This window comes from Mrakia frigida (genome assembly GCF_051309035.1).
Source record: "Mrakia frigida strain ATCC 22029 unplaced genomic scaffold BDY24scaffold_4, whole genome shotgun sequence".
Taxonomy (NCBI): domain Eukaryota; kingdom Fungi; phylum Basidiomycota; class Tremellomycetes; order Cystofilobasidiales; family Mrakiaceae; genus Mrakia; species Mrakia frigida.
Genome location: NW_027481277.1, coordinates 1,020,462 through 1,032,242, shown reverse-complemented (window position 1 = coordinate 1,032,242; position 11,781 = coordinate 1,020,462). Strand labels below are relative to the sequence as shown.

At 55.3% G+C, this 11,781-nt stretch overlaps 3 protein-coding genes across 3 annotated transcripts; 2 read left to right on the top strand and 1 right to left on the bottom strand.

Moving 5' to 3' along the window:
- The first annotated feature begins 73 nt into the window (after nt 1–73).
- On the top strand, nt 74–4,827 carry BDY24DRAFT_378744 (DHS-like NAD/FAD-binding domain-containing protein). The gene is made up of 22 exons (XM_076638972.1): nt 74–264; nt 464–577; nt 659–743; nt 817–966; nt 1,051–1,611; nt 1,684–1,746; nt 1,826–1,895; nt 1,987–2,126; nt 2,201–2,422; nt 2,493–2,564; nt 2,651–2,806; nt 2,883–2,950; nt 3,031–3,109; nt 3,198–3,262; nt 3,337–3,444; nt 3,518–3,619; nt 3,688–3,776; nt 3,848–3,963; nt 4,046–4,083; nt 4,157–4,213; nt 4,291–4,494; nt 4,566–4,827. The coding sequence occupies exons 1-22, from the start codon at nt 217–219 to the stop codon at nt 4,701–4,703; spliced, it is 2,745 nt and encodes a 914-aa protein (XP_076500099.1). The 5' UTR covers nt 74–216; the 3' UTR covers nt 4,704–4,827.
- A 124-nt stretch (nt 4,828–4,951) lies between these two features.
- On the bottom strand, nt 4,952–10,059 carry BDY24DRAFT_412414 (uncharacterized protein; the record flags this gene model as incomplete). The annotated part of the gene is made up of 5 exons (XM_076643057.1): nt 4,952–6,105; nt 6,214–9,307; nt 9,404–9,586; nt 9,670–9,851; nt 9,933–10,059. 5 exons carry the CDS (start codon nt 10,057–10,059, stop codon nt 4,952–4,954), a joined length of 4,740 nt encoding a protein of 1,579 aa, XP_076500098.1.
- Nucleotides 10,060–10,402: 343 nt separating this feature from the next.
- Nucleotides 10,403–11,278, top strand: BDY24DRAFT_207840 (hydroxyisourate hydrolase). The gene is made up of 4 exons (XM_076636497.1): nt 10,403–10,447; nt 10,514–10,607; nt 10,715–10,856; nt 10,940–11,278. Exons 1-4 carry the CDS (start codon nt 10,420–10,422, stop codon nt 11,027–11,029), a joined length of 354 nt encoding a protein of 117 aa, XP_076500097.1. The 5' UTR covers nt 10,403–10,419; the 3' UTR covers nt 11,030–11,278.
- The last annotated feature ends 503 nt before the right edge of the window (nt 11,279–11,781 follow it).

The following is an 11,781-nucleotide window of genomic DNA, read 5'->3' as shown; positions in this document are numbered from 1 at the left end:
AACAAAAGCAGAGTCAGCCCAACATCGTCATATCCTGCGCGGCTTCTTTCGTTTCAGCTGAGTCCAGCTCCTTCCTCTTTCTCCCTCCAACCTTCAACCTCTCTTCCCCTTCGGTCTTCTTGCATACATCTAGTCCCCTCCTCTCTCCCTCCCCATCACCTGTATTGCTTCCGAAACCCAAGAGCCACAACCGCTTTCCAGATTGATCGATATCCGATGCTCGACGAGTTCCGCCTTCCCTTCCGATTCTCAGCCACTTTAGAGGTCAGTCTTCCTTCTTTCGCTCTCACCCTCGAGCTCTTGGGCGTACAGACCCAGCTCTAGCTTTCTGTGGACTCTTGAATCGCCCGAGCGAGATGTCTAGATCTCGCAGAACAGCAAAGGTGTTTGAACCAAACACGAGCTGACTTCCCCTCCTTCCTTCCTTCTGCCTCTCCACTGACCACCTTCCCTGCCCTCTCAGGCTCACGAGAGCGACGTTAAAGCCGTTTTAGCTCCTCGAAACAACCTTCTTCTCACAGCTTCGAGGGATGAGACCGTGTGCTCGTGGGGGAGAGAGAGTCCTGGGGATCGAGAGGTGAGCAGGCTGAAGCTCGTTGGTCTCCTGCTCTCTTTGCTCGAGCTCACTAGATCCCCCTCTTCGTTTTCATCCTCTCAGTTCAAGCTGACTGGAGTAGGATTGGGTCACGGCTCGTATGTCAACTCTGTAGCTTACCTCGCTCCTACGGTGGACCATCCGAACGGTTCGTTCCTGCTGGACTCCATCTCGTCTCCTTCAGTTTGAGCTCCGAGCTCATCTTCTTACCCTCTTTTCAGGTCTCATCGCATCCGGATCTCTCTCTTCGTTGATCTTGATTCACGAAGGACCTTCCAACGGGAGCTGGGCATCTAACATAGACGGCGAGGAAGGGGTAACGCCAGGGAGGGAAGCTCGAGGAAATGAGGAGCCGACGAGGACGCTCGTCGGTGAGTGGGTCTTCCCTTTCTTTCCAAGCTCTCTTCTCCAGGCTGATATCCTCCGCCTTCACCTTGCTTCTCTCCTCTCTAAAGGCCACGCCTCCAACGTCTGCTCCCTCTCCGTCTCAGCTCCTCCCCTCTCCCAACCCTCTCCCCTCCAAACTCTCCGAGCCGCCGCTCTCTCGACGCGACGGCCAACCTCCGCGAAACCCAAATCTCGCTCTCGTCCAACCTCTTCCTCTTCTTTCCAGTCTTTCGGTCTCCCCGCCGCCTCAGGAGAGACTACCATCACTCCTCCTTCTGGCTCCCCAACGACTTCAACCTTCAACCTCACCCTTCCATCCAGCATCAGTACTTCGAACCTCGATTCGAAGACCTCCCCAGCTTCCTCCATCGCCCCCTCCTCGCCCATTACCTCTTCCTTCTCCATCACAGGACCCCCATCCCAGAGCAACACTCCCGTTCCGCCGGTGCTAGACGAGCCTGAGCAGCTGTTGATCTCGACGAGCTGGGACTGCACGGCTAGGGTTTGGGGGACGAAGGAGTGGGACGAGAAGTTTGTGTTGGAGGGGCACAAGGAGGCTGTTTGGGCGGGAGTGGTTGTGGAAGGGATTGATTGTGGGAGGAAGGAAGGGGAGAGAAGTTTCTTGACTGGTGAGCTCGACCTTCGTTTCCTTCGAATCATTTCGAGAAGCTAATCGTTTTTCTCTTCGTGTCATCCTTCAGGCTCGGCAGATAGGACTATTGTTCACTGGGATGGAGAGGGAAAAGCTATCAGGAACTTCAAAGGTTAGTCTGGAACTTTCGTCCTCGCCTCTCTCGAGGGCGGAACTGACGCGTCGCGCTCTTGTTTTACCTCTTCGGTCAGGGTCGACCGACTGCGTTCGAGGGATCGTCGTTCTACCGAATCAGCAGTTCGCTTCATGCTCCAACGATGGGTGAGCAGCTCATCCTCTTTCTCGAACGCGTTCGAGACTTTCACGTCGAAGCTCTGAGGATCGAACGATCTTCCGCTTTGTTTCTTTCCAGTAACATCCACATCTGGAGCTTCCAAGGAGAAACCATCTCCATCCTTACTGGCCACTCCTCCTTCATCTACTCCATCGCACTTCTTCCGGATGGAGATCTCGCTTCGAGCGGTGAAGATCACTCGGTTCGAATCTGGAGAGGTTCGTCGACGCGTCTCTCCCTCTCTCGTCGTCTTCCTCTTCCTGACCAAGCCTCTCTTTGGAATCTCCTCAAGATGGAAAGCAGATCCAGACTATCCTTCATCCAGCAATCTCGGTCTGGTCCGTCGCTGCTCTTCCTAACGGCGACATTCTCACAGGAGCGTCGGACTCAACTGCTCGGATCTTCTCGAGGGACAAGAAGCGACTCGCCGACGATGATACTCTCCAGGCGTACAAGGAAGCTGTGGCGGATGCTGTGAAGGTTCCTCCTCCTGCTGTGGATATGAGAGGAAGTTGTGAGTCTCTCTCACTTCGGAGCGTTGCTAACCGAAGGAAGCTCACTCACGTTTTTTTTTCTCTAAACAGTATCGAGCTTCCGTCTCTCAGTCGATGTGGCAGATGACAAGCCTCCAATCGAACTCGAATATAACATCCAAGGTACGTCGACCCGACCCAAATCCGACGCTGTCCTCGTTTGAGTCCCTGATCGTCGCTTCCTCTTTTCCCTTCTTCCTTTCGTTCAGATGAACCTCGAGAAGCCGCCACCCGCTTCGTCTCGACTCACGAACTTCCTCCGGTCTACGTCGACCAGATCGAATCCTTCCTCAAAGCTCAGCTTGGAGCCCTCACTCCTAGTCCTGCTTTCAATCCAGCCATGGAGGCGAGTGGAGGGATGTTCAGTGCGTTCGACTCGACCTCTCTCTCAACCGTCTTCACGAGAAGATGCTGACCTATATCCTTCCCTTTGCACGGAAGGTCCGAGCTCGCTCCTAGTTCAAGAGGTTCTCGCTTCGAGTAGGGCAGCTTCTTTCGAGGAGGACATCGTAGGTCCTTGATTCTTCGTCCCTGTGCGCCAGCCTCACTCGGCTCGTTCACTGACTCCCTTCTTTCTCCTGTGATTCAGATCGAGCTCGAGCTTCCACCGTTCTCGGACGAAGATAAAAGCCTTAGCGGGATTGCTCGAATGATCAAGTCTGGTCAAGGTGAGTTCGATTCGTCCCTCGGAGATTTGTCGAGGCTGATCGTTGAGCTGACCTCCGCTCCTTCGTTCTTGTTCCACCCTCACTCCAGCCTCCAACATCTGCATTCTTGCTGGTGCTGGTATCTCCACGAATGCGGGCATTCCTGACTTCCGAGTGAGGAGACGGTCCTTTTCCGCTCGAGAAAACGAGACGCGGCTGACCCCCATTCGCCTTCGTTCTCATCTCAGTCTCCCGAAACTGGACTCTACGCCAATCTATCTCGTTTCAATCTTCCTTACGCCGAAGCGGTTTTCGACCTGCCGTTCTTCAAAACGAAGCCTGAACCATTCTTCGAGGTTCGCGAGGTCGTTTCCCCCTTGATCAACCCCTCGATGGAAGTTGACCCCTTCTCTTTCCTTCTTTGTGCAGCTTGCGAAGGAGCTTCTTCCGGGTCAATACCTTCCTACCGCCACCCACTACTTCTTCCGACTGCTTCACACTCACGGTCTGCTTCGACGATGCTTCACTCAAGTTCGTTTCAAGTCTCTTCTCCTTGTCCCCTCCCGACCTGACCCTCGCTTCGACTGCTCGTCCAACAGAACATCGACACTCTCGAGACCATCGCTGGGCTTCCTGTATCGTCCATCGTCGAAGCTCATGGGAGTTTCTCGACCGCTCATTGCGTTTCGTGAGTCGTGATCCATCTTTCATCGTGCGACCTCGAGATTGACGCGTTTACACTCGTTTTGTTCGTTCCAGATGCCAAACCTCCGCCGATGTCGACTGGGTCAAGGAGAGGATACAGACCTCTCAGATTCCTCGATGCCAGGAACGAGGTTGCAACGGTCTCGTCAAGCCTGGAATCGTGTTCTTCGGTTCGTCGCGTCTCGTCTCTCTTCCGCCCGCCTCTCTCCCCTTCCCAGCTTCTGACCTGCGTTATCTTCTTTCGTTCTTCAGGCGAGGGTCTACCCAAGAGATTTTTCGACTGCATAGGTGTACGTTTGAAGCCGTCTTTTCTTTTCCTCTCGAACCCAGACTCATCGTGCTTCCTCGTCTCTCGTCTCTCAGGACCTCTCGAAGGATTGCGACCTCCTCATCGTCCTCGGAACTTCTCTCAAGGTTCAGGTCCGTCGATCCCTTCCCTCTTTCTCTTCTTCTTCGAGCTTCCTTGAAGCTGACTAGCTTCGTCGTTCTTTCGGCAGCCCTTTGCCTCCCTCATCGACCGAGTGAAACACGACACTCCTCGTCTTCTCGTCAACAAGGAGATCGCCGGAGAAGTCGACTACCCTGGAGCCCGGAACGGATTCGACTTCGATCGGCCAGCTTCTGAAGGAGGTCGAGACGTTCTCGTCTTGGGAGATTCGGACGAGACGTGTTTGGAGTTGGCGAAAGAACTCGGTTGGGAGGTTCGTCCTGTCTCCCTTTCTATCTCCCCTCGCTGGCTTTGAACTGAGTCCTCCGCCTTCCTTCAAAACAGACCGAGCTGAAGGATCTGATGGAGGCCTCCCACGCTGAGTTGAAGAAGGCTTGGGGACTGAAGGAGGAGAAGCTGCCAGCGGACGAGGGAGAGACACTGGCGAAGAGGTTGGAGGCGACCTCTCTTGCATCTTCTTGATACTCTATCGTTTGATCAGTCTCTAATATCTCTCCGACGTTCATCGTTCTTATACCCGTGACTGTCTCCATAGCATCTCTTTCATCTTGCTGGTTCAGTTTCGTTGTGCGTTGGGAGAAAGAAGACGGCAACGCGTCACGAGAACGAACAGAGAGGGAAGAGTCAAGCTGCAAGATGGCCGCGCACATTCAGAAATTCGTTACAATCATCACCGACCTAGCAAACAAAAGCAGTCTAAACTAACAAAATCAACCAAAGATTGAAGCGACTCCCCGAGTCTGCTTCCCAATCGCCTTCGCCCCAAAGCTCGCTCCTCCCACTACTCCCCCTTGCCTTCCTCCTTCCAACCTCCCAAACCTCATCAACGGTCCTTTCGCAACCTGCTTCCCAACTCCTCCCCAATCCCAACCTCCCAACGACGCACTCCCACCCACAACCCCACTCCTCCCGCTCCTCGATCCTTTCCCGTTGATCCAAACCTCGAGCCCAAGCGTAGTGTCCACCTCGAGAGCCGTCCACAGATCCAGCCTCACTCCAAACACCTTCTCGATTGCATCCACCGAGGAGACGACTCGTTCCGAAAAGAGAGACCTAGCAGCTCTCGACTCGGCTGAGGAGAGATCGAGCTTCGAGTCGTTGAGCTCCCACTCGTCGGCGAGGGATTCGGCCTTTCCGAGGACGGTTTCGATGGAAGCTGAGCGTTGGTCCGAGGGAGGGGAGAGAGCAAGGAGGTGGAGGTGGTAGAGGACGAGGAGAGGGTCGGAGGGGAACTCGGTGAGGGTGAGATCCATGACTCTGTCGAGGAAGGCGATGGTCGGTTTCGTCAACGAAGAGGAGGAGGAGAGACGTTCCACCTTGAGTCGAACTGCTTCCCTCTGAACGACTGGATCCTCCGTCTTCGGTAGCCACGATCTCCACCAAGGGAGGAGGTCCCTGTTCCCTCTCTCGAGGATGGCTCCGACGACGAGCGACCATTCCCTCTGACGCGTCTCGACCGATTTCGAAGGTTGGAAAGTCCATCCTTTCCTCCAAGCCGCCCTAGCTTCCTGCTCTGCTTCCGTGACGAGAGACGCTGCTTCTTCTCCGAGAGAGGAGTAGGCTTGGATAGCGAGAGCGGCGACGACTGGGTGAGGTGGAAGAGCTCGTTGAAGGACGGGGAGAGACCATTCGAGTTGAGTGAGGAGAGGAGGTTGCGGAAGCGTCGAAGCGGGCGAGATGGGTGAGAAGAGAGGATCCTCGAGGTCCGAAGAAGGTTTCTGAGAGGCTTTAATGATCCCGGCGAGGAGCTCGTAGCGTGACGAGGGGGACTCGGTGAAGAGGGATGAGGGACTGATTCCGTAGATCGCTGGCGACGAAGCGAGAACGACGACGAGGAGCTCTGATCCTAGCTCGAGGGATTTCTCTGCACCGAAAAGGAAGGCCAAGAAGGGAGATACAGTCAGCAAGAAGTCTCGAGGCCAGAATCTCGAGATGAAAACGACGAGGAGAAAGACGAAAAGCAGTGACTCACCCAAAAACACTCTTCCCAACTCGCCATGACTCTTCCATCCCTTACTCTCTCCCAACGCCATCACGCCCATCACCATTCTCAAATCCCATCCGTCCTTCGCCAACCCAACCAACGCCTTCAACCTCTTCGACTGCTCTTCCATCGACACGTCCGCCGTCAAGACCTGCTCCAAAAGCCTTTCGAACTCCTCGTTCGATCCTCGCTCCCTCCTCGACGGCGGTTGAGCCGAGAGGAAGTAAGTCTGGGTAGGCGAGAGGAGAGTTGATGGTGGTAGTCGAGGAAGGGTGGTGAAGAGGTGGATCGCTTCGGAGGGAGGAAGTTGAGCTGGAGCGGGCGGAGGAGGAACGGCGAGAGACGTCGTCGTCGTCGAAGTGACCTCCTCTTCGACTGCCTGAGGCGATGTATCCTTCGCATTCGGCTCTCCCTCCAACACATTCGGCACCCCCACCAAATCGAACCACGACGGACCCTCGTCCACCACCTCCCTGACTTCCCCTTTCAGCAACCCACCATTCCTCGCCCTCTCCTCCTTCTCCCTCCTCGCAGCCTCCTGCCTCTGCACCGTCACCGGGTACCTCTCGTCCGACCCGACGTCAAAGAACTTGGGCGTCTTGGACTCGAACCACTTGAAGTACATCAACCCTCTCAATCCAGGACTCCACTCCTTGTCCTCCAGGTTCCCAAACACCGTCGGTCTCCTCAACTTGAACTTGTCGATCGAGAGCGGCAGGGTAGGAGTGTATTTCGGTTGGGAGTAGAGGAACGAAGGAGCTGGAATGAGGAAGTCGACGAGTTCGTGGGATTGAACGTCGTTGAGGAGAAGGGAGGTGGGAGGAGGGATGCTGAGGCTGAGGGAGACGGGAGGGGGTCGAGCGATCAAAGGGAGGGAGGAGAGACGAGGTGGAGGGGAGGAGGGTGGAGATTTCGGCCGAAGAGTTTTAAGTTTTGAAGGTTTCTTGGTGGGAGGAGGGAGCGGGAGCGATGGTGAAAGGGGAGCGGGGGCGGAAAGGACGAACGAAGGAGGAGGGGTCGCGACCTTCGTTCCCTTCTTCTTCTTCGTCTTCTTCTCCTTCTCCTCCTCCTCGTTCACCTTCCCTCCGACAACGTGAGGGGGCGTTAGGCTGGACGGCGATGGATGTGGTGGAGGAGGACGAGTTGCGAAGGGAGTCGAGGCGGGTCTCAAGAATGCTGGTGTCGGAGGAGACTTCCGTCGAGGAGATGGGGACGCGACGACGACCGTCGGCGAGAGTGCGGCTGCCCGTATATCGAGGATGTCGTCCGCTGCACCGGAAGGCGAGGGTGGTGAAGGAGAAACGACGTTCGGAGACAGTGCGGCTGCCCGTAGGTCGAGAACGTCCTCCGCTGGATCCGAGGGCGAGGGTTGGACGGACGAGGGTGATAGAGGAGATGGTAGGGATGAGGTTGGAGGTACGGGGAATGAAGAGAGAGGAGGAGACCCAAAAACGGCCGTACGAGGTGGTGGCGGAGCGCGAAGGGAAGTCGGAGGGGAGAGGAGGGACGTCGAAGGAGGGGACGCGACGATCTTGTTCTTCTTCTTCTTCACCTCCACCTCCTTCTTCTCCCCTACCCCCTTCCCTTCGACGACAGGAGGTTCTGCCCACGCTCCTAAGAAGTCCTGGTCGATCGCGTCGGGGAGGGAGGAAGGAGGGATGGATTGTCGAAGAAACTCCAAGTCCGTTGGAGCCGAAGGAGGAGCGTCTTCGAGCGGAGCAGAGGTGGCTTCCCTTCGAGGACGAAGCTGTCTAAGAGGTTTCCGCACTGAAAGGAGCGACGATGGAGGTGGTGGAGGTGGAGGTGGACGAGATGCAAAGGGGGGTCCCAAGGACGTTGGTGCTGCAGGGGATTTCCGTCGAGGAGGACGAGCTTTGGACGCGAAGACGACCTCGGGGATCGGTTCGGTTTCCCAGTCGAAGAGGGAATCGTCCTTGCCTGGGCTGGGGATAGATTCGACTACTGGTGACGCTTGAGCCTCTGCGACGACGGACGGTGGTGGTGCTGCCCAATCTGCGAGGAAGTCGTCGTTCAACTCGATGGGAGGAGGAGGTGGTGGTGGTGGTGGTGGTAGCAGTGGTGGTAAAGGTGGTGATGGAGGAGCGAGTGATAGAGGGGAGGGGAAGACGGATAAAGGAGTGGGAGGTGGTGCGACCATTTTCCGTTTCGTCTTCTTCTTCTTCTCCTCGCCGCCGGATCCGAGAGCTATCGGAGGAGCTGAAGGAGCGGGCTCCGGAGGGGAAGACGACGAGGGTGGATCCGACTTGGTCTTCTTCGTCTCGACTTTGGAGCTGCTCAGTCCCAGGAGCAACTCGAGACTCGGAGGACTCGAGATGGCAATCCTCGGACGAGGCGGTGGTGAAGGAGGAGGAGGTTTGGAGAGGGATGCAGGGCTGGGAAGTGGAGAGAAGGGTGCTTCGAATAGCGACTTCCGTGGGAGAGGAAGGGGTGGAGGGGTAGAGAGTTTCCGAGCTTTGAGGAGAGGAGGAGGAGCAGGGGAGTGGAGAGGTGTCGTCCGTTTGACTGGTGGTTCGACGAGAACGACGATCGTCCTGAGCTCCGGCCTGTTGCTGAAGCGTGGTGGTGGTGGTGGGGGTGGTGGTGGTGTATAACGAGTAGAAGGAGCCGTCAAGAAGGGGGGTGGTGGTGGTATCGAAGACGGTATGGCGCGACGACGAGGAAGAGGAAGTGGTGTTCGTCTTGAGCTTTCCTCCGTCGAAGTCCCCGATTCCTCCAGCAGCTTGAGCCATTCCTCCCCGTCCCCTGGATCCTCCACTGCCGCTTCCTCCAGTAGACCATCCCACTCTAGCTCCCCTGCAACTGAATCATTCGGCTCGCTCGACGTGACGGGCTCGAGCTGGACCTTCCTCTTCTTGAAGTTCACCACGACCTCCTGTTCTGCAACGACCTCGTCCCAGAGTCCCGAAGAGAGAGGCTCGTCCCACTCCTTGTTCCTTGAAGGACTTTTCCTCCGAGGCAACGCCGGGCGTTCCCTCTGCTTGCCCTTGGACGACGACGACGACGAAAGCGAAGAGGAGGGAGGGGGAGGAGGAGTAGAGCTGGTAGGAGGCCGTTTCACCGTCTGATCGGAGAACAAGAAGGTGATAATACGAGCTCAGCAGGTGTATGATCTTCGTCCGACGAAGAAGCAAATAAGAAAAAGAAAAGGGAGACTCACTCCGATGGAAAGTTGAATCTCAGGCGACCTGTCCGGAGGGAAAGCGAGCTCCTCCTTGCCCTTCACCGGCGAGATGAAACTCGGTCGCTTGGGGACTGGACGAGATACACGGAGATCTCCTGTTCTATTGAACTTGAGTATCGGTCTCGGAGAAGGAGGAGGTGGAGGTGGTGCCGATGAGGACTGAAAGGGAGGAGGGCGTGTGAGCTCGAAAAAAAACGGAGAGCTCTCACGAGAGAGGAGGTTTGAGAAAGAAAAGAACTGACTGTTGATGGATCGAAAGACGGAAATGCAAGAGATGAAGATGGTTCCGAAGTTGAAGAGGAAGATGCTAAAGGTGAAGATGCTGAAGTCGATGCAGAGGAGGAGGAGGAGGAGGGAGGGGAGGACGACGACGAGGCAAGACTCGAGCTCGAAGGACCCGTCGATTCTTCATCCTTGGGACCATCTAAACGAGATCGACAAAAGCAAAGCGGTCAGTTAAGAGCTCAAAAGTCTTGAAAAGGAGTATAGAAGAGACTGGACTCACCTAGTTTCGAGGAGGAGGACGATAGGTTCCTTGAAGGAGGGAAGGTGAACCTTTTGCGAACTCTTCGTGAGGAGGAAGCGACTGCCGATGAGGAGAGAGAGGGAACTCTCGTACTCGCATTCAGCATTCAACAGAAAGACTGAAGAAAGATCCTGCAGACCCAACCGAGAGAGAGAACAAGAGGGGAGGAGGGAGAGAGAGAGAGGGAGGAAAGGAAAGGGAAGGAGAGCGTTGGTAGCGAATCCGTGAGCTCGAAATTACACACCTCCTCTTCTCAGGGCCGTCCCACTCGCGTCGTCAACGAAATGGATTCTGTATTTTTATTTTCGGAGAAGCAGAGAGCTGAGAGGTTACTGGGAACTTGAGATTGGCTGAAAAATTGCAAGAAAGAAAGCGAAGCGATCTCCTTGGTTACGTCCTTCCGAAATCGGTCGAGCTCAACCTCCCTTCCTTCCTCCTCCACTTCCTTCCTTCCCTCCTAACGGCCATGTCCAAATCACCCATCACCTGCCATGGTGAGCTCTCCTCTGTCTACCCTTTCGTACGTCCTCTCCCTAACACCCTCTCTCTCTTCTCTGCAGTCCTGGACTCGACCATCGGCAAGCCCGCTTCTGGCGTCCCTGTCGTTCTCGAACAGCTCTCGGGCGATGGAAAGTTCGTCGTTCTCGCTTCAGGGTATGTTCAATCGCACTCTCTCAGCGAACAGCCTTCCTCTAGCAGTGCTTTTGTCAAGCTAACCTTTTTTTTATCTTTCCTCTTTCGCTCGCTCGCTTGTTACAAAGGTCCACCGACTCGAACGGTCGTCTCTCGGATCTCCTCCCTCCCTCCGCTTCGCCCCTCCCCGTAGGAATCTACAAGATGAACTTTGAAACTGGACTCTACTTTACTGAGAAGGGGATGGCTACGTTCTATCCCAAAGTTGAGGTGAGTCTTTCAGCTTATCTCCAAAGAGTCTCGCGAAACGAACGGACGAGCTCACCTCCCTCCTTCGTCTCGTTCGTTCTCAGATCCTGTTCAACTACGAAAACCCCGAAGAGCACTACCACATCCCACTGCTGCTCAGTCCGCATAGCTACACGACGTACCGAGGGAGTTAGGCGGGGGACGAGGGGGTTGGCGATGAGATGAGTTGAGTTGATCTTGAGGAGTCGGGCGAGAGAGGGAGAGAGGTCGTCCGATGAGGAGTTCGAGTCGCTGATGCAGAGATGAGGTTGGAGTTTTCGGTGTTGCTTCTAGAGTTCTAGAGAAACTAGTAGGAGAGTGGGCTGGAGAGTTGGGAGACGAAGATCTTTGCGTTTCGCTCATAGAGGACGGACAGAGCGACTTGGACGACGGACGAGCTCGTCTTCGCTTGACGCCATCTCCTTCGTTCCCCTCTCCCTTCGCAACCTCACACCTGTCAATCCTCAGAAGATTCAGATAGCCAGCGACGACGATGATAAGAGAGCAGAACACATGAGATCATGAATTCGTAAAGGTAAGAGTAAGAGAGATCAAAAAGCGAAACGACCAAAAGAGCGCCAGAGGAAGAAACCGAAGTTGTCCTCAGCAGTAGAAGAGGGAGAAAAGAAACGAGAGAACTAATCTAGTTTCCGAATCCGTAAAGGGTTCGTCCCTGTCGCTTGAGAGCGTAGACGACGTCCTGGTGGGAGGGAAGGAAGAAGGGGAGAGAGAAGAAGAGAAGGTTAGCGACGAGTTCGATGTAGATAAATATACGTGGAAGTTAATACGAACGAGCGCAGTTACTGTCTTCCTCTTGGAGTGCTCGGTGTAGGTAACAGAGTCTCGGATGACGTCTGGTAGGAAGAGGAAGGAAGAGGGAAGGGAAGGTCAGCTTCGAGCTCACATC